Source organism: Cryptomeria japonica, chromosome 3 (assembly GCF_030272615.1).
Source record: "Cryptomeria japonica chromosome 3, Sugi_1.0, whole genome shotgun sequence".
Classification (NCBI taxonomy): domain Eukaryota; kingdom Viridiplantae; phylum Streptophyta; class Pinopsida; order Cupressales; family Cupressaceae; genus Cryptomeria; species Cryptomeria japonica.
In genome coordinates this window covers 375,183,080-375,205,842 of record NC_081407.1, presented here as the reverse complement: position 1 = coordinate 375,205,842, position 22,763 = coordinate 375,183,080, and the positions used below count along the sequence as shown (strand labels likewise).

The 22,763-nt window shown below is 37.9% G+C and overlaps 1 protein-coding gene across 1 annotated transcript; it reads left to right on the top strand.

The window, feature by feature from the left end:
* The first annotated feature begins 6,018 nt into the window (after positions 1-6,018).
* LOC131066326 (cytochrome P450 71AU50-like) lies at positions 6,019-6,831 on the top strand. The gene has a single exon (XM_058001064.2). The coding sequence runs from the start codon at positions 6,019-6,021 to the stop codon at positions 6,829-6,831; it is 813 nt and encodes a 270-aa protein (XP_057857047.2).
* Positions 6,832-22,763: the final 15,932 nt, after the last annotated feature.

Genomic DNA, 22,763 nt, shown 5'->3' with positions numbered 1-22,763 from the left:
CAGATGAGAAAGCTGTGCACAATCGAATTGCTGACGCCGAAGAGAACGGAGTCATTCAGGTGGGTGAGGGAGGAAGAGGTGTCCGCCATGGTCAGATCTGTGTGGGAGGAGAGCCAGCACGGCGTGCGCCTTGTCGATCTCAGGAAGCACATCTTTTCTGTCTTACTCAATATTGTGTGCAGAATGTTTGCAGGGAGAAGTTACTCCAACCATCAACTGAGCGGAGGGCAGGGGTTTTCACAGATGGTGGCTGAGATTATGCATCTGACGGGAATAATTGTTCCAGGAGACTTCATTCCCTCTCTTGCTTTTCTCGATTAGGGAGGCTACTGCCGCCGCATGCAGCCCATCAATAAGGTATTCGATGAGTTTGCTGACAAGCTCATCGATGAGCACATTGAGCGAAGAAGGGTAAAAAAGTTGGAAAAACCGGACATTGTGGACGTGATGCTGAACATGGCTTGTAGAAATTCTATTGCAGTCACTGATTATTAATCTCTTATTTCATAAAAAATTATTTAACTGCTGAAAATAAATTTACAGCTGAATATCGAAAAATAACACAACTACAACTTCACTAAAAAATACGGAAAGAAATAAGCAACACAAGGACACAATATTTTTGGACAATCGTCCCTGGAAAAACCCCTAAGGGAAAACCAGTTCTACAGATGGAAAATATATTAATCTTCAGCAATATAAGAATTACAAAAGAATTCCTTGCCTCTTACTGGCAGAACTCCGACAAACTCCTAATATCTCCTGCTGATATCCTCCATTGCTATATCAACGCTATCACTGCGCCTCTTGCTAACATTGCAAGACTATTTGCTATCACTGCAAGTTCTTCTCAAGACTTCTTATTTTCCAAATGACCCATGACCCCTTTTTATACTACTCTTTTGGAAAACCAACGGTCGAGATTAATTCAAACCAACGGCTGAGATTAAGACAACTCAGTAACCAATAACTAATTTTGGCTATGTGGTGTCACCTAAAAAGAGCCACTATTAAATAAAAATTGTTTTTATCCTAACAATACTTGTTTGACAAAAACAACCATTTTCTAATTCTAGGTCAGGACGAACAGCTGTCCAAAACTACCCATAACTAATGTTGTTATTTCTGGGTAAGGACGAACAACTGTCCAAGCTACCCATAATTAACACTCCCTCTTAGCGAGGAAGTTGTTCTGCATGACACCGATCTTATCTCTGAAGAAGATGAATTTTGCCTTCCCCAAGGCCTTTGTTAGAATGTCTGCTACTTGCTCCTCTGTAGGTATGTACTATAGCTGAACAATCCCCCTCTGTACTCAATCCCCGATGAAGTGATACCTGATGTCTATATGTTTCAATCTATCGTGAAACACTGGATTCTCAGTCAACTTGATGCAACTCTGATTGTCGCAGTGTATCACCGTAGTCTCAACCTTCTGACCAAACAAGGCTACTAGCAACTTCCGAAGCCATATAGCTTCACATGTCGCCATGCTGGCTGCTATGTATTCTGCTTCTGATGAACTCAAGGCCACAAATTTTTGCTTCCTACTGAACCAAGAAACAACTCTTGATCTCAAGCTAAAACAACATCCTGAAGTACTCCTTTTGTCCGTTGTACCGCCTGCCCAATCTGCATCAGTATAGCCTATCAACTTGATACCTTCACCTCAAACATATCTGATCTCGTACTCAACTGTACCATGAAGATAACGCAACACATGCTTAGCCGCCATCCAATGCACTCTCTTTGGCTCTACCATGAACTGACTAAGAGAGTTTACTGCAAAGGCTATATCTGGCCTGGTGTTGACCAAATACATGAGCGAACCAATCAGCTGCCTGTATAAGGTGGGATCAACATCCTTTTCCTTGGATGCATCTACCTTCCTCCAATTAGTGATCATGGGTGTAGACATGGCTTTGCAATCTTCCATCTCGAATCTCTTCAAGATTTCAATACAATATTTCCCTTGACCAAGGAAAATCTCTCCATCAGTCTGCCACACCTCCATGCCTAGAAAGTAGTGCATAAGTCCCAAATTCTTCATCTCAAACTCTTCTGCAAGGTCCCTCTTGCAATCCTCTATGAGCCCTAGCGCACCAGTAAGAAACAAGTCATCCACATATAGAACAAGAATGAGAACCTCAGCCCCAACCACCAAGTAGTAGAGGTTCGCATCAGCCTCACTCTTCACAAAGCCCATTTCCTGCAAGTATGTATCAATGCGCTCATACCACACTCTAGGAGCCTGCCTGAGTCTGTATAAGGCTTTCTTTAATCTGCACACGTGGGTCTCTTTGCTGTGTGCTGCAAAGCCTTCTGGTTGTTCTATGTATACCTCCTTCTTCAATTCTCCATTAAGGAATGTTGTCTTGACATCCATTTGATGGATCTACCATCCCACTTGTGCTGCAAATGAGATTACAGCTCGTATAGAAGTATACCTGGCCACAGGAGCAAATGTCTCCTCATAGTCTGTTCCCTCCTTCTGAGAGAACCCCTTGGCCACAAACCTCACCTTATATTTCTCGATGCTACCATCTGCACCATGCTTTATCTTGAAGATCCAGTGCGATCCAACTACTGTTCTATCAGTTGGTCTAGGCACTACCTCCCATACATCATTCTGCATTATTGAGTTATATTCCTCAACCATGGCATCTTGCCATACCTGATGCTTTGTAGCTTCCTGATAGCTAGAAGGTTCACTATCTACCAACTGGCTGACTAATGCCACATAGTCATTGAACTTGGCTGGTTGTCTCCTCTATCTTGTACTCTTCCTAGGAGCTCCCACAGACTCCTGAGTATCCCTTTGTATGTCTTGAACCTCATGGTTCCTATTGCCAATTGTAGAGGATGAAATATCAACCTCTATACCATCTAGATGCATATCCTGCTACACCAGTTGCTCCATACTCTATGAATCTTCACTACCTGAGTCTATGCTTGTACTAGTAACTATATTTGAGCTTTGTTGTCCTTGACTTGGACTTGGAGCTTTCGTTGGCTGCTCACTCTGATCATCTGCTAGCAAATCTCTAGACCTTCTAAATGCCTTGTCCTCCATGAACTTGACATCACATCTGACAATAATTCTTCTGGTCCCTAGAATGAACATCCTATATGCCTTTGAAGTTTCACTATACCCAACAAAGTACCCCTTCTCTGTAGTCTGATCTAACTTGGTACGTGTGTCTCCAGGAATAAGGCAATATGCCAAACTCCCAAATATCCTGAAGTGACCAACATCTAGCTTCTTCCCCGTGAAAGCCTCCTCTGGTGTCATTTTCCCTAGTACCTTGTGTGGAACCCTATTCTGAATGTAGACTATTGTACTACACGCTTCTGCCAATAAGTAGTGGGGCATGTCCTGGTCGTGTAGCATAGCCCTTGCTGCCTCCAAAATAGAATGGTTCTTCCTCTCAGCAACTTCATTCTGTTGTGGATTGTAAGGAACAGTCCACTCTCTCTTGATTCCTTCTCTGGTACAGAAATCCTGGAAGTCATTTCCTTTGTACTCGCCTCCATTGTCTGACCGAAGAACCTTTATCTTCCTTCCTGTTGAGTTCTCCACAAGAGCCTTGAACTTTTGGAAGTGACTGAAAACCTCATCCTTGGTCTTCAAGAAGTATATCCAACTCTTCCTGGAGAAATCATCAATAAAGGTAACATAATACTCATATCCTTTGAGAGACTTTATCGACATTGGTCCACATACATCTGAATGTACTAGATCAAGAACACCCGTAGATCTGGTGTCACTCCTTGGAAAAGATGCTTTCGCAAACTTTCCCAACACACATCCCTTACATACATCATCATGCTCCGTGCTCACCTCTGGAACACCTGTCACTGTCTCACGAAGCAATCTAAGTGCTCCATGATGAATATGGCCCATCCTCCTATGCCATAGCTCTCCAAGATCTCTAGGGTTACTGCTGCTCATGAGTGCCTTAGGAGTATCAAACTGCAACCTATAAAGGCGACTACTCCTAACTCCAATAGATACGGGTGATTTCCAATCTTTATGCTTAATCAAAACATGCATCCCTCTAAAGAGAACATTATACCCTTTATCCTGAAGGACAGATATAGAAACCAAATTCATACCTAAGCCTGGCACATGCAACACATCATGAAGAGGAATTACCTTTCCATTCTCCCTCTGAAGCTGAACAGTCCCTTTCCCAACTAAGCTGAGCTTGGACAAGTTCCCCATAGAGATCTGGATTCTGGTGTTCTCCTCCTTGTAGCTGAAGAAGTACTCTCGAACTCCTGTCATATGAAATGATGCCCCACTATCTATATACCAGACACTCTGTGAGGTTGAGCTAATCATACAAGCTATGAGTGCAAACTCATCCTCCAATCTACTAGAGAGCTCCTCTGCACTTGCTGAAGCTGCCACTTGGTTCTTGCCCTTCTTATCTTTCTTCCTTTGTGGGCAATCGCTGACATAGTGGCCAAACTCGTGACAACCAAAGCACTTGACCTTAGATAGGTCCTTCTTCTTCTTTTCAACTTGTGAATTTTCTCCTTTGCGAGATCCCTTCTTTGTTTTCCCCTTTCCCGCTAGGCAACATTTTCTTGTTCTACCTCAGTTTTTTGACTCTTGTTGTTGGCTCCATTGATAAGACTTAGTCTAAGCTCCTCTTGAGTGAAATCACTCCATAGTCGATCCCAGCTAGGTAAGGTGTCTCGTCCATTAATAACTTGAACAAAGACATCCCATTGCTTAGTAAACCCATTTAGGGCTATTCTTACTAGCTCGTCTTCATTTGGCTTATCTCCAACAGCTACTAACTCATCCTTGACAAGTCTAAGCCTGGTGAGGTAACTTGTAACATCTTCTCCCTTGTTCATCAGGGTATTCCTCAATTTTTCTCTGAGAATCAGCTTCCGGTTAGTGGTAGCATTCTGGTACAGATTCAGAATGGCGTCCCACATCTTCTTCACTGTATCTAACTCTGCAATATGTGGAACAACATGGTCCTTGACACCATCAAGGATTATCCTCCTTTCCTTGGCATCATCCTTCTTGTGTGCTACAAGTTGTATTGGATCTATAGGTACAGCTACAGTACTGGTAACATATTCCTTGATACCATTCTCTTCCAGCAATAAAGAAATTCTGGCTTTCTAGACACCAAAATTTGAGGCACCATCCAATTTGGCCTGATCTCTCAAACCTGTTGAGACCATCTCAAAGAAATAAAGGAAAACAATAACTCGAAAGAGGTCAAACTCAAATTTCTTTCCTTTGCTTAGGGTAAACCTTTTCTACCCTCAACAAAGCTCTGATACCATGTAGAAATTCTATTGCAATCACTGATTATTAATCTCCTATCTCATAAAAAATTATTTAACTACTGAAAATAAATTTACAACTGAATATCGAAAAATAACACAACTGCAACTTCACTAAAAAAATACGGAAAGAAATAAGCAACACAAGGACACAATATTTTTGGACAATCGTCCCTGAAAAAACCCCTAAGGGAAAACCAGTTCTACAGATGGAAAATATATTAATCTTCAGCAATATAAGAATTACAAAAGAATTCCTTGCCTCTTATTGGCAGAACTCCGACAAACTCCTAATATCTCCTTCTGATATCCTCCACTGCTATATCAATGCTATCACTGCGCCTCTTGCTAACACTACAAGACTATTTGCTATCACTGAAAGTTCTTCTCAAGACTTCTTATTTTCCAAATGACCCATGACCCCTTTTTATACTACTCTGTTGGAAAACCAATGGCCGAGATTAATTCAAACCAACGGCTAAGATTAAGATAACTCAATAACCAATAACTAATTTTGGCTATGAGGTGTCACCTAAAAAGAGCCACTATTAAATAACCATTGTTTTTATCCTAACAATACTTGTTTGACAAAAACAACCATTTTCTAATTCTAGGTTAGGACGAACAGCTGTCCAAAACTACCCATAACTAATGTTGTTATTTCTGGGTAAGGACGAATAGCTGTCCAAGCTACCCATAATTAACATGGCTGAGATCGGAAGTGTGGAGATACAAGTCTCTCGGCTTCACATCAAAGCAATCATCATGGTCAGTAATTGTTATGGACCCTCAGAAACTACTAGCTCTTTAGAATTGTCAAATTGTGGAACTATTCATTTCGCTAATACCCAATTGCCAAATTTCTGCTTAGACCTCACTAACAAAACGAGTTCAATTCTATCGCAGGATATGTTAATTGCTAGAGTAGAGACATCTACCACAACTTTAGAATGGGCAATGACTGAGCTGTTGAGAAACCCTCAAGCAATGTCAAGGGCACAAGAGGAGATTGAATTAAAGATTGGAAGAGATCATATAGTAAGAGAAAGTGATCTGGTAAGCTTAGACTACTTGCGATGTTTGGTGAAGGAAACTCTTCGACTACATGCACCAGCGCCCTTGCTCATGGCACACGAGTCCACCCAGGGTTGCAATGTTGGAGGATACTACATTCCACCAAAAACAAGGTTCTTTGTGAATGTTTGGGCAATCGGAAGGGATGAAAGAGTTTGGGAAGATCCTTTAGAATTCAAGCCCAAGAGATTTATTGGCTCAAGCATAGATGTGAATGGCCACCACTTTGAATTGTTCTCTTTTGGAACAAGAAGGAGAGGATGCCCTAGGATTTACATGGGGTTTTCTTCTGTTTACTTGGTTGTGGCTCAACTCATACATTTCTTTCATTGGAATGTGGAGGGCAATTTGGATAGGGAGGAAACATTTGGATTGACTCTACCAAAGAAGTTTCCTATCTCTGCTTTTCCCTCCTGGAAGCTCACCACTGACAAACCATCATAAGGTTGGATGTACAGTTGGGAGAAAAACTACTGATTGCTATTTAATTGTGTGAAGGTTCTGCCTCTTCTTACTGATTAACTATCAGTCAGTCATCCATATAATCAGTCATTTTGTCATTGTAATTTTATTTTTATGTTAAATGTTAGGTGAATTACTATATAGACATATAGTCAGCCATCTTGTCATTGTAATTATATGTTTATGTGAAAAGTTAGGTTAGACCCTCAATATTTATGTGGAAACTTAGATGAGGCCCCCTCTTGTTTGTGGTTTACTAAATAAAATTAAGGAATGAATATTTAAATAATATTAATAGAAGTTTCTTCCTTTAAATTAAAATTTAAAAATCTTTTAATCTAGTGAGAAACAAGTGTCATAATTATCTTGCTATTGTAATTGCATGTTCATGTGGAAGGTTAGGTTAGGACCTCCATGTTTATGTGGAGAGAGGTGAGGCCCTCCTTCTTACTATCGACTTAGTAAATAAAATTATTGTAATTGCATGAAGGTTCTACCTCTTATTATTGGTTAACTACTAGTATAGACATATAGTCAGTCATCTTGTCATTGTAATTGCACACTAATGTGAAAGGTTAGGTTAGGTCCTCTAGGTTTATGTGTAAAGAAATTAGGTCACGCCCTACCTCTTGTTGTTCATTTAGTAAATAAAATTAAAGAATAAATATTTACATATTATTAAAAGAAGTTACTTCCTTCCTATGTTGGAATGTCTTTTACTATTTACTATTTTCAATTTTATATGTAAGTCCTGATACAATTAAAAAGTATAGGATTTCAGAATAAATTAAAATTTAAAAATCTTTTAATCTAAGGGAAAACAAGTGTCATGTCAAACCAAGGTGCATGGTAGGAGCAAATGAAAAGACTAGTCAAAAACTGGAATCTCATCATGGACAATTAGGTTGTTGTTTAGGTGGTGCGATTGTGATGTTGTTTTTTGCTATTAAACAAGTCTTTTTCAATGATTTCTATAAGAACCGACCATATAGAAGGGTTTGATCCCACCAAGGGGGAGCTCCATAATTTGTAATGTTGTGTGCTTGTTTTTTTTCCCTATGTTATGTGACTATTTGTTGGAGAGAATGTAAAGTAATGAGATAATCTTTTTTTGATTAAAAGGGGAGATAAAAATAAAGGACATTACAATCTTTTGGTTTAAAGAAAGATTAATAAAGGATAATTATCTTTTTGAAAGGATTTGGTGGTTTGGAAACCACCCTTTAAAAGGTTATATAAGTCATTTATATGAGACTTGGAAGGGGACAAAGAGATCACTCATGGAAGAAGAAGAAGAAGAAGAAGAAGGTGGTGGATTGGTCGGCTATGAGGCATTTGGAGAAGGGGCATATAGCATGTGCCCAACTTGAGGTATAGCGTACACTCAAGAGTGTCATGGCCAAGGTCGTGTTATTTATGTCATAAAGGGTTCTCTGTTAGACGGTGGATTATGTGTAAGAACTAATTACCTTTGAGCATGCTATAGCCATAAAGGACACAAGACCATTGGAATCTTCTTAGAGTGATTAGAACCATTCAAAATGCTCAAGATTAAGATAAGTATTGGAAACCTTAATTCTATAAGAATATGGTTGAATTATGTGGCTATGTTATTTAGTACATTGTGTTAACAATTGACTTTATAATTCTTGTCAAATTATTACATGATATAGTTACTTTGGTTTTTTACATCTAATTTAATCTTATCACATCTTATAATTGATCTTAACATTAATATTTAGTCCATTAATTATGTTGGAATTACTTAATTTAATTCTTGGAGAAAAGTGCAATCATATTTGGTATCAAAGCCAAAAATTGGGCTTTCGAGTTGAATCTCTTCTTATTTTTGTATCTTAGTTAAGAGTGAAAAGTTTCTATAGATAAATACATAAGATCAATTTCAACAACCTCACATTAGAAATTATATTTAATTTAGATTAGATTGTTCTAGTCATTTATAGAGAGAAACACAGTGTGTATGCCACATATACTTTTAAAAATAAATAAAAAATACAATGAAAGATATTCTTAATATAGCAATCTCTATTAACTATTTCTAAGATGTATATACCTAGTTACCAATACTTAAACATATAAAATGGTTATATTGCTAATTTTTTTTACAATGACATATTATTTGGAAAAAAAAATCATAATATTTGTTGTGAATATGTGAGATGGTCCCTCGCATAATATCCAATATAAAAAATATGCATAAATTCGCAGTCTAAAAAGCGAAATTGTCTTTTATTACTATTAACAAAAAATACACTGAATTGTTACTAATGACAATATAAATAAAAAACATATAATTATTTATTAATAAGAACACCAAACCATGGAATAATGGTATATTACACTTATTATCCTTATTCAATTATAGAGAGTTTACACTCGTCAATTTATAGATAGGGATAGGGAGTGACAATGTATAAATCATTCCATTATTCCTGACAAGAAAAATATCAAAAGTGTCTCACATCAATTGAGACCCCAGTAAGTGCATCATGTTGGTTGATTTCCTAGAGAATACAACAGAGAGTTTTTTAGTGGCGAATCTTTGCCAATTGGCAAATTCCACATGAATAGTCTTGGGCACCATTGTGGTCAAATCGCCTAGAATTTCAGGGTTAACGACACACTGTAGAAACTGGCTTCGCCAATGACCACACACCATCGACATGCATGCCTGTAATATTTGCCTGGAATCACTCGGACATGGGTATTAGATCACCTCCGTTATTCGCCAGCAATATTTAAACAACCACGTACCCAGGACCTAATTCGCCAATAGTAAACTACATGTTCATTGCATGCGTCGGCCAAATTCGCCAATATCAAATAAAACATTATAAGCATTCGAGGACCCATTTCGCCCCGCTTAAATTAAATGTTCATTGCATGCCCGCACAATTCACCAAAAATGCAATTAACCCCACGCAATTCACCAAAAATGCAATCATGGATTGCTATAAATACACTATTTGTTACACTCTTTCTTACAATTTGTTCATATCTTATTAGTAAATTGGAAGCTCTCAAAGTCTCAAGTCTCTAGTCTCGATTCGCATTCCGCAAATTGAGTTGGAAAGTCAAAGTTTATTGTAGGGCGGAGGGCCAGAGTTACAATCCTGCAACACAGGCCCAGGCATTCATTCCTAATTCCTGATTTAGAGAATTGAGAAGGCATAAAGGTGAGTAATCATTTCTTCATACTTGATAGTATTAGTTTTAACTTTTAATTTGTAGTGAGAGGTCAAGACTCAAGATGTCATAGTTAGACATGGGTGAGACTCCTCAGGGTGGTGAAGGGATTGGGATGTCAGACATGGGTAAGACTCCTCAGGTCAGTGAAACTGAAGGGATTGGGAGGCCATCAAAACACCCAAAACTTAAACTTAAAGATAGTACCATAAAGTCTTTTTTTGGAATTGGCACAGTTTCTGGTCCATCAACCTCTGTAGTTGTAGAACCCATTCATAGTAGCTCACCACCACCAGTACCACAAGGTGGGATTGTCATTGAGTTAAATACATCAAATGAGGATGACAATAGCGACACGACAGAAGATGTTCTAAGTGATACACACAATGAGATACCATTGGTGAATGCAAATGCTAGTACTGAAGATGATGTTGGTAGGAAGAAAAGAAAAAGGAAAGTAAAACTGGGGCGAGAGTGGGAGATGAAAAGGAGTTTTAAGATTGATTGGGTAGCATAGTACCCATTCATTGAACCGGTCCCAAACAATGATGAACAACCAACAGAATGCAGGTGTAAGATTTGTAGCTGGAAAACTAAAAGAGAGAAGAAAGTGCAGCTAAAGCTTGACACCATAGAAAAGCATATTGGTAAGGTTTATGAAAAACATATCATAGACGAAAAGGAAACACGAGTAGTAAGATGGAAATCAAAGGAAGAATGTCTTCATGTTAAGTATGCCACAGAATATGAAGAGCATAACCATAAAATGACACTGATAAATAATAGTGGGTTTGGAAATACAATCAAGGTTGGGCTTGAACATGCAGCGAAAGATGCAAACCTAGCAAAGACTGTTCAGATGAGTGTTGTTTTTCATATTATGTCGAGAGGGCATCCTATGAAAGATTTCCCAGAATTTAGTAATTTATTATCTTTTTTGAATGTTCCTCACTATCCTATGTCACATTAGTCAATAAACGCTGGATGGGAAATGGCAAACTGTCTCACTGAGGTGGAAAAGGAAAATTTACAAGAGAGTGTAAAAGAGTCAAATTTCATTTCATTATCCATAGATGAAGTTACTGTGGTAGATAACACTGCTTGGGTTTGTATGCATGTGTATACCGTAAAAGAACATGTCTGTCAAGCTCATCTACTCTGTGTTCGTAAAATGAGGGGCAATTCAACAACAAAAAATTTATATTTGGAAGTTAAGAAAGCTTTGAATGAAATTGCTGGTATGGATGACTTGACAATTGCCAAGAAGTTGGTGTGTGTTGCAGCTGATGGAGCTACTGTAATGCAAGGTCAAAGGACCGGTCTTTGCATAAGATTACAAACTAGTATTGCACCATACATGGTTGGCATTCACTGCATGACCCATCGAATGAATTTAGCATATAGAATTGTAAGAAATTTCCCTACAGTGTCAAAAGTTGAAGATCTGGTCCACGAGTTCCACTCATACTTCTGCCGAAGTCCTAAACGTTTTGCAAAATTTTAGATTTTTGCTGAGAGAGTAATAGGAGGAAACAAGCTTCTTAGGGATGTTGAGACCAGATGGATCTCCTTGCATGGACCAGCAGAATGAGTTCTAACAAAATATCAATCATTGATCAGACTAATGTATGAGAAACACCTCACAGTAGACAAAGCTCCTGATCTCTTACATAAGTTAAGTGATATAGAGACTCTGTTAACTTTAGCTAGTCTTCTCCCCATGCTGGATTCAATGAACAAACTTGTTAAGAAATCCCAAGACAGAACTATGTATATCAATGAGTATAGCACTCTAGGTAAAATGACATGCTTGAGCCTGGATTGTCTATATTCAGATCTAACAGGGCAAAGCCCAAATTTTTTTAGGTGGCAGATAATTACAGATTTGAATCATGCTGAAAATTTTTTACATTTCAATACAAAAAATGAGTTATGTGTCTTTGTAAAAGGATTTCAAATACCAATGCACCAATCTAAGATGGGCAAGCGAGGCAGAGCACTACCAGTTAAAAAGGAAGATTTTGACAGGATTGTTAAATCTGTTAGTGATAATTTGAAGTCTATTGCATATGAACTTTCAATTGAGATTCGAGAAAGATTCCCTCGAGAAGAAATACTTGAAGCCATGGGTTGTGTGTATCCTCAATTTTGGCATTCAATTGGAGATAATCCAAATGACGCAAAGATGTATCATAAAAAACTAGAGGAATTGATATTGACATTTTCAAAAGATGCATATTGCAATGGACAGCCAATAGAAGGAATTTTAAATTCATATAATCTTAGAAAACAATGTAAATAGTTTGCATTGGTTATAAAACAACAGTTGGTTAACTTGGAGAATCCATTTGAACCTGGATCAATCACAAGGCTTTGGAAAAGGATAGATCAAAGTGAAGCATTGCGTATTGCAATACCAGAATATTTGAAACTTGCTGATTTATGTCAAACAATGATATTGGGGTCAGTGGAAGATGAGAGAGTTTTCAGTGCATTAGGGATTTTGAAATCAAAGATCAGAAACAAATTAGACAAGAATTTGGAAACTTGCTTGAGGTTGTTTGTAACCTAGTATAATGTTAGAGATTTTCCATATGATAGGGCACTGGAAATCTAGAATTCCATGCATGATATGGTGGTGCTACTGCTAGTGCTAGTGCTGAGACAAATGAATATGATGGATCGCAAACTCAGAGTCAGCATGAAGATGAAGACATTTTTGAATACTCGACTCAGAATGAAGATGAACCTGTTAGTACTAGTCAGTTTCCAGATCTTGAGTCCATTTGGGATATAGAAGCCTCAGACAGATAGACTGAAGTGAATTAGCAGTCAGTTTATAGGTATTTATAATTATACTACAATTCTTGAGTCATATTACAATTTCAATTTGCAAAATTGCAATACTATAGTTGTCATTGATGATTTTTGATATTGTATTCCTTAAATTTGTCAATCAAAAGTAGAACGGATAATTATTTCATATTTTTAATTGTGAATTTGAATTATTACTAAACAATTGAATTATTAGTAAATTGGTATTTGGTTCCATATTATGTAACATGTTGAACATGAAATGCAACAAATTTGTGTCACATGATCCATAAAACTATTCATATTGCATAACTGTTACTGCTAGAACCTTTCTACTATTCTACATTAAATGCTCAAAATGATGTTCATGGCGATTAGGGTTTTGTGTTTGTTTTTTGTCTTAGTTGGCTAGTAAACTGAAGTTGTCGTGCCTTGAAAATCTAAGTTGTCCTCTATTTATTTGTCCATGTCAACGTCAAGTGTGGTCAAACGATTGGTCAGACATGTTTAATGGTTATCGCTAGCTCGCAGGTCCTTTATCATCAAGTCAGTTTAAGTCGCGAGCTTGCGAGTACTGGGAGATTTTAGTTGTCGCTAGCTCGCAAGATGTTTTGCACTTGACCATTTTATGTTGCAAAGTTGTGACTGGGTGTGATTTTATGTTGTCGCACGGTCGCGAGGTGTTCATGGTTAAGTCATTTTAATTTGCGATCATGCGATGTAGTTGGTATCGCAACTTAGTTGGTTTCATCGCTTGCTTGCAGGTTTTGAAGTTGTTTAGCATTTTAAGTTGCGATCTGGCGACAGGTAAGTTTTGGTCTGATTTTGTGGTCATCGCATGCTCATGGGTTTGTAAGTCTTAAGTGAAAAAGTGTTGCGAGCATGTGATGGCGGTTAAGTGCCTTGTTATTGCGGGATCACAAAGGTTTAAGTCAAGTTAAGTTTCGAGTTGCGAGCTTGCGATGAAATAAGTTATTTTGTTAGATCAACGGCTATCGCTCACTCGCGAGATTCTATGAGGATTCATAAAAGGGGTTGCGAGCTTGCGATTAAGAGGATTTGGTAGCATTGTCGCTAACTCACCGGTTCCTTTCCTGATTGTTATAACCGGTTGAGAGTGTGCGATTAAAGATGGGGATTGACACATGGACTTGTTTGTCGAGTTATGTAAAAGTTTTGACACGATCGAACCGAGATTTTGACATTTGTACAATTGCATTAATGCATTCTATCAGTTTAATTGAATTAATGCCACACTAGCTAGTTCATGTAAGTGTGGCAGTTAATGAGAATTGGTCACTTGAGAGAAGTGACGGCACCCAAATACCATTTTATGTTGCGAGGTTGCAACTTGGTGTGATTTTATGTTATCGCAAGGTCGCAAGGTGTTCGCGGTTAAGTCATTTTAATTTGCGATCATGCGATGCAATTAAGTCTCTTGCTCGCAGGTTTTGAAGTTGTTTAGCATTTTAAGTTGTGATCTGGCGATAGGTAAGTTTTGGTCTGATTTTGTGGTCATCGCATGCCCATGGGTTTGTAAGTCTTAAGTCAAAAAGTGTTGCGAGCATGCGAAGGCGGTTAAGTGTCTTGTTGTTGCGGGATCGCAAGGGTTTAAGTCAAGTTAAGTTTCTAGTTGCAAGCTTGCGATGAAATAAGTTGTTTTGTTAGATCAATAGCTATCGCTCACTCGCGAGATTCTTTGAGGATTTGTAAAAGGGGTTGCAAGCTTGCGATTAAGAGGATTTGGTAGCATTGTCGCTAACTCGCTAACACGTAGACTTGTTTGTCGGGTTCTGTAAAAGTTTTGAATGCCAATCGCCAATCAAATAGAAGGGCATGAATTCAAATTTCTCTCGAGTACTTCAGTTTGAATTTTGAATTAATGTCATTATGCCATAGTAGCTACTAGCTAGTTCATGCAAGTATGGCAATTAATGAGACTTGAGACTTGAGAGAAGTGACGACGCCCAAAATTCAAATAGTAAATACCATAAATTGCATGATCGAGCCGAGGTTTTGTATAATTGCATTAATGCATTCTATCTTCGAGGCAATCCAGTGAATTGAGCTCTGCAACAACGTTGGAGAATTCAGAGTGTTGGGTGTGAGAAAATTTCAAAAAACTGGTTATTTTTTTCTCCTGTAGCTAAAATGAGCCAGGCGATGAGTGGTACTTGAGGTTCCAAGCCCAAGCCCAAGGCCATGACAAGTGGAGCAGGTGGACCTGGAGGTTCCAAGGCTAGTGCCACTGAGGAAACGATGGTTAAGAAATACAAAGATGAATTTGTAGATTTGATGCCAGGGACTTCCGTTGCTTTGAATACAAATAATTTGGCATGGAGAGATTTATGGAGCCAATGTAGAAACCCTACTACGCTTAATATGACTGGTTCTGCTCTATTTCATTATTTCTAGAAAAATAGGGTTAAGGGTGTCCCGATGTCAAACCCTTGGGATTTAAATATGGCAAAGTTAATTGTGTCAGATGTGTATGTTGATGTGGATTTGATCAAAGAGTTGGGCAAACGCTATTGCCTAGTATCTAGGGTAATTAGAAGAAAGAACCAGTCTGCCCTAGTTTCAATTAACAGAGCTAGCTTTGTTGAAGCTTTCCAGATTACTGGTGTTGCACGTACAGATATAGATTTGGAGCGGATTGCAGAGGATTATGACAAATACAAAGGTGTTATCAAGAAGCATGCAATGCCCAGATACATGCCTAGGGTGAATAAGAAGCCGGTTATAATTCCAGAGAGTATCGAACCACCATTTGACATCACACCTTTCCACCATTATATGCATTGTACAATCTATGGATTATGCAGAGTGTTGGGTTTTGATGGAGATTCAACAGTGTCAGTTGAATTACTAATGATGGCTATGGATATTCAACACCCAGATGTTAACAAAGATTATGATTATGTGGGCTATGTGGTTGAACACATTCATAATGCTCTAGTTGAAATTTAGAGTGGTGCACCTAGCCCTGCATTCAAGCATTATTCATTGCTGATGCATTTAATCTTGTTCTATAATGTTGAGTTTGTGGATAAAGAATTGGAGCTTTTCAAAGAAGAATTCAGTGTCTTAATGCCAATACAAAGATGGAGCCAGGGTTGGGATAGTAGTTCTCCCCATTCTTCTTTCCTTTTCTTTGAAAAGTGGATTGTTTCACCAATTATGGAAATGCTAGGAATAAATAGGGAACGATTGTCAATTAATGTTAGGAGAGTTTTGAGACCTTACTAGTATGTTCCAAACTGGCTTATTTCACATAACTGGGGGGACTTTTATTTTTTTGATAATTTTACTATGATGAGAGTCTATGGGTGTCCTCAGCCTCCCCATATTTTACCAAAATTTGTTCCAATTAGGATTGCTTTTATGGAGTTTATCTGGCAATTGACCCTAGTTGAAAAAGAATACCTTGATAAACACAGGAAGGGTTCTTTTCTTCCTGGGCTTTGGGTTGCATCTGATTTTACCATTGGTAGGGGTTCCTTTGATGAAGTAAACAATTTCCTTAAATAGTATAGGTTGGTTAATGTTGTGTCTAGATTCTGTGATCCGAAATAATTTATTAAAGTTGCAATGCCAGAAATGACACCTTGGGCCACAATAAAGGACCATGAACCATTGGATGATGAAGACGTGGTTAGAAATTTGTTGAGAAAAGATGAAGTACATGAAAGGAGAAGAAAATGGAAAAATTTGTTGAGAGTTGAAGCAGAATTGTTGACTGCTAACCCTAGTTTCTCAGGTTTTTGCCTTGATGGCCCATACCTGGAGAGGATTAACAAAATGCTGAGTTTATATGAAACTCTAATGGAACAAATGCCTCAAATTCCAAAAGTGACTGCTCAGTAGCAAGACCCCCAAGATGGACATCCTTCACATGGCAAGAGGCCACTTAGTGTGTCTGCTGATGATGTAGAGAGTGGGGATGAAGTTCAATCTACCCGAGTGCCAGTTGCAAAGAAACAAAAAACCACTGAGGTCGGTCCAATTGTGAGGAGAGACCCTGCTAGAGCAATTGTTATAGAACAAGGACACTACTTTCATCAAATAAGGACACATCTTAGAGAAGCAGGGCAGAATGAAGAACAAGGAGAAACAAACGAAGCCCTTGCTCAAGGCTTTGATGAGCGTGTGATGTTGTCAAATGAGTTCATGAATAATGATGACTTTATTAAGTCAAATGAATTTAAATTTTTTTTGACAAGGTTGAAACAAAATCAATTAAAACAAAATCTAATCATCAAGGCACTGCACTGCAGGAATATGATCCTGACAAGGAGGAAATATCTGTGGAATAGGCAAGACAATTGATAAAGAGTACTGGTATGATTATGATGCCTGACTGGGGTATCCAGTCTATTTTTATTATTGATCAAATTAGGAAGCAAGAGGACCCAATGTTTAGAACTGAATTTGAAATTGGAGATGTAATAAGAGGATCAGGATTTAATCCTAAGTCAAAGACACTTGCTACTTGGTCTTTGGCCCCTTCCACTCAAAAGCCCCACCTTCTAAATATCCAAGTAGAAAAGAATGCTGATAGAATGATTTGGAACTTGTAGAAAACAACTAACACGGAGATTGCCTCATTTTTTACTCAAGTTTCTTTCATGAATTTATCAAAAACAGAGGATTTGTCAAGAAGATACACAGAAACATATAACCAATTGATTGCATTGTCTAAAAAATATGAAGAGACACTGATGAAGAAGGGCGTTTTGGAGGAAGAGTTAGTGGAGTTGAAAGAATAAATTGCAAATGAGCCCCCTCCAATACAGATTACAGAACAAGTACAAGAAATACTAGCTGATGTGACAACAAAAATGGAGGAATACGCAGGGAAAATTGAAAAGCTTGAAAAGGAACAAAATGTCAAGGCTATCTCTGTTGTGTCAGGAATTCTGAAACACAGGATTAATGTATTGAAAGACAAATTGATGGTTGTGCATGATATGCACATTTCTTTGAAAGAGGCAAGCAAAACATCCTCTGAGGTTGTCACTTTTCTTGGACCTTTGTTCAATGTTTGGTCAGGAAGAAGCAGATTAATGGATAAGCTAGATACTGCAATGATGTATAGTGACAAGTTCCCTCCCAAGATCAGTGCCACTAAAGACATGGTGTAGGTAATGAATGCAGCTTATGCATTTTTCACAGGGAAGGATGTGCTTATAAATGAAAAATTGTAGACATTTGGGGAAGGTTATAATAAATTGGAGCCTTCAATTTATGGTAGTAATGGAGATTTGAAATCAGTTTCTGATTGGACCAGCGAATTTGATTTGATTCTGGAGAAAGAAGAAATAATCAAGCATGTAAATGAACAGGTTGATGTTGATTTCCTTAACGGTCTGCTTGATTCACTGTTCAAGGTTGAGGTTGACCATGCAAAGTTTATTGTTGAGTCCAGGGCAGTTATAGATGCCAGATGGGAAGATTCAGTTGCAAAGTTGGAAGAGGTAAAGGCATTCAGTTGGCCAACAGACAAAGAGGTGGACAGGTGGCAAGCCATGCTAAAGCCAAAGAAGAAATCTCAGGTTGAGGTTGCTACCCAAGATTCCTCACAGTAATCCTAAGCTTGTTGAATCCTCACGTTGAGGTTGCCACTTTTATTGATCAATGATGTTGAACTTGAAAACTCTTATATTAATATAGTTATAATAGCTCAACTGTTCAATAATTTGATAAGTGCATAGTTGAATCGCATTGTGAATTTACTTTCTAATATCATTATGAATATAATATCAATATCATTTGCAGTTTGAGCAATGTGATCTTCACATAATTGTCTTTTTGTTGAATTTATGTTTTCACTGTGATTTGAATGGTCAAGGGGTTTTCAGTTTACATATGAATCTGGGTTGTGTAACTGTATGTAATGGCATTATTCATAATTTCATTCCTATTTATCTGCAAATGAATCTTATTGAAGTTTATTATCAGGTTGTCTTGAATTGTAAGTGACTCTATGCCCTAGGATAAGGCACTGGTCTATTGTCTTGATGTTTTCAATTTTACTAATTATGTTGTATAATTGTATTCCTATCTAATAATCTATTGTGGTGTTTAATACTTTTATTCTTAATACTCTTATGATTTTATATGCTATTGATGTTTATGTAATATATATGGAGGTGTTCTATGACTGTCTATAATCTGCCCACCAATTACAATGAGGTGAATCCTTAATTATTTAATATGATTCCAGACTAATAGAAATTTTGCATTCCTGGGCATAATAGGATTAGGAAGCATTAAATGAAAAATTACATACACCATAACAATGCAACAAATGAAAAAAATTAAATCTCATGATTCTGATCATTTGAAAGAGATAGAATTATACACAAAATAAATTTATATATAGACAAAGCTTGACACTAAATGCTTTTCATTTGCTCCATAAATGACTATATAGTATACAACTTGCTCCCTTCACCTAGAGTCTAGAATCACTACTGGAACCAGAAAAGGAACCCCAATGACTATACAACTTGCAAAACTGCTTGAGCCATGCCATTATCACCCCAATGCCTTCATTTCATATGGAATGTGAGATGTTACATTCTGTCCAAGTCCAACAGATTGTTTCCAAATTGAGGAGGAAGCCTTCATGCCTAGGAATAGAGAAAATGGAAAGAGGAACTTGAGCCTTCATGCCCATGATCAGGGAAAGTGGAAACATGAGCTTTAGGGTAAATGTAATCTATTTGGGGGGGGGGGTTGTAGTTTCCATGTCATCACAAAGATGACTGGTTGCCACTCCCCACCCAAACAAATCCTTCTTTCATTCCTCTGTGGGCTCCTTCTTCAAACACCTTGCCATCCTATGGCAGAGTAGAAGCAGAGGATGTGCCATGCTTGGCCCTTCTTGACAAAAAAGGCTTTCACACCCCCTCTAGAAATCCTTCTCACTTTCACAACCCCTCTGACAATAAATAAACTCACACAGAAGAAAACAAAAAAACACCCATCTGGTATCACAGAGCACACAACAAGTACAACTCCATGCACAATCTTGCTCAAACATCATCTTCCTTTCTAAGGAAAAAACCACTCTCAAAAAATGAAAAAGGTTTATTTTCTCTTCTACCAATTAAGTCACCACTCCATTGTATTTATAACATTTTCACACTTCATTTGGTGATGCTCATTCTGCATTCACATGAAAAATTATCATTTTGGTGGTTTTCAACATGACTGTAGACTCTAGATTCCTAGAAGTCATCATCATGCCTATCAAATCCACTACATCCTGCTAAGGCTCATCTATTGTGAACGATTTTGTTCTGATTTTATTCCTCCTTGATTGGACAAATCCTGCTTCGAAATCCCTGACAACAAGCAACCTGAGCTCTTATTACTCTAAGAAATCCATTATCTCCCATCTCTAACTCAGAAGCTATCAAATCCTTTTATGCCTCTGAAACCGTCGTCCTCGCTTGTCTAATCAACCTCGACTTAAGAGAAACCTTCAAACTAGTCCCTCAGGAATGAGTCAGCATCCAAGTCTTAAAAATTTTAGGTTGAGAGCTAGCGACCAGATAGTTTGTGGTTAAGTTTTATGGTTATCGCCAGCTCATGAGGTAAAATATCTAAAGACGTGATCAAGCCGCGAGTTGGTGACAAGTTGGTTTGGGTTTACATCGCGAGGTCTCTAGCTTTTTGGGTGTTAGCGTTTTATGTTACTGAGCTGGAGATTGTTAGTGAAATTGCATTGGTCGTGAGGTCTTGAGTTTGTATGAGATAAATAGTTTTATGTTGGCGAGTATGCGACAAGGGTTAAAGTTTTTAAGTTACCACTATCTCCAAGTCGCTGCAGTGACGAGGACTTAACATTTGTGGTCAAGAATTGGCGAGTGCCAGTTCAGTTTCCCTCAGTTGCTAGATCTCGAGGTTAAGAAGGCTTAGCATTTTCAGCTTGTGAGTTGGAGATAGAGAGAGTTGATGATTGTGAGAGGCAGAGATTTGATGACTGTGTGCCACGTGTTTTAATTACTTAAAGTTAATATCTTAAAATCGCCAAAATTTTATTTTTATGGTTTGAAAATAGCTTGAAATCGCCAATATTTTATTTTTATGGTTTGAAAATAGCATGAAATTGCCAATATTTTATTTTTATGGTTTGAAAATACGTTGAAATTGCCAATGCAAATATTTTTTTGGTTTTAAAAACATTACCATTCGCCCATGCAATTACTTTTTGGGTTTTAAAAACAGTACAATTTGCTAGGATTTTTCACAAACTTTAAGTGATCAGGGCTAATTCGCCAATGGAGATTATTATTTTTCTCTGTAAACCACAAAAATTTGCCAGTAAAATTAAAATTTTCCTCGGAATTATACAACTTTCGCCAGGTTTTTACACCTCGTCCAAGGGGGGGGTTTCTTAAAGTTTTCCCTGGAATAAAAAATATATTATTGTAGAGTCATAAAATTGCAACCCTAGAAATTTTTTGACTGCATTAGGGTCCTCACACATGCGAGATTGAATCCTCTAGCCTGATCAGAGATCGAAGATTTCTCAGCTTGCGCAAACAACTTCTTCCTTGGCCTCTTAATCACCCCGTCCACACTCTACCCTGGAGAAAGGGGTAGGAAAGGGGCCTGGTGCCATTGTCCCCCCTTGGACAGGGGTGTGGCACCCCTGTCCCTATCCTTGTCCTATTTTGGGGCATGACCCTTCCTAGGGTTGCATTGTTGGTTGTGCCTTGGGCGGGAAACTCCCCGAATGTTAGCCCATGACAAAATTCAAATCAACTAAAATGTATTTAAGGGGCATTCGTCCTCTCATTTTGATAAGTGGAAATTCACTAAGTTGGATAAGTTGAAGTTGGAGAGATTCAAGTGTGCACAAGAGATCAAGCATTCAAGCATTCGAGCATTCTTTTCTAGCACTGAGCATTCTCAAGTCTCCCTTCAAGGATAGGTGTTGCATTCAAGTGAAGGATTCAACCATTGAAGAAGAGATTGATTTCAAAATTCAATTCCACACAAGAACTTCTATCAACATTGCTACTAAAACCTCCCTTGAGGTGATTTACAATTCAGTCTTTCATTACTTGTTAATTCCAAAACAAGGGTTTCAACTAAAGGCAAACCCCCAATCCCAACCCATTTTCATCTATTTTTTGTGTGTAGGTTGCAGGTGCACAACTATACTTTTGGATTCAGGATTCATTTGTAGAGGTAGAAAAACCCTTTTCGTTTCGTGGATTTTTTGGAGGATCTTGTACATTCCCGCCACAGTCCGGGCAACTTTTCCTCAAATTTGCAGGGCGGCTTCATTTCAAGATTTTAGTGTCAGATCCAGGTGCACAGCTTCATCCCATATTATGATCTCAAGTTATAATCAATTCTTTGTCACTTTTACACTACATAATTCAATCAGTTCCTTTTCATTTCAAACAAGGAAGAGGGGATCAACTTAACATTCCCAATTCATTCAGAATTCAATCTACCATCTTCATGTGGAGAGATTGAATCTAGTGAATTATCCTCTCCTCTTTCTAATGTACCATGGTGAAAAGTGCTTGAATGGTAATCGATAGCGAAGCTCTCATCTCTCTTTGAGGGATAGGGTAGTTTCCTTCTTGATCTATCATTCACCATTTTCCCACCATTACATTTTGGTGAAACCAACATCTCACATGCTTTCCTTTGAAAAAAATCGCATATTTTTCATTTACAAGTTTCAACTTTCTGCAAACGTAGTGGTTAAATCATTAAAACCCCTAGTTTTTCAAATCAAAATTGAACTTGTAATTTGTAAAAATTGCTTGTGGTTATCTTCGATCTGAAAATTGTTTTGATTGTCAAATTCAATTTCCTCTTTGTCTTTTTTCAATTTGCAATAAATATTTACAAAATTAAGA

Coding starts and splice junctions, on each gene's coding strand:
- LOC131066326 (XM_058001064.2), top strand. CDS start 6,019: ATGGCTGAGATCGGAAGTGTGGAGATACAAGTCTCTCGGCTTCACATC.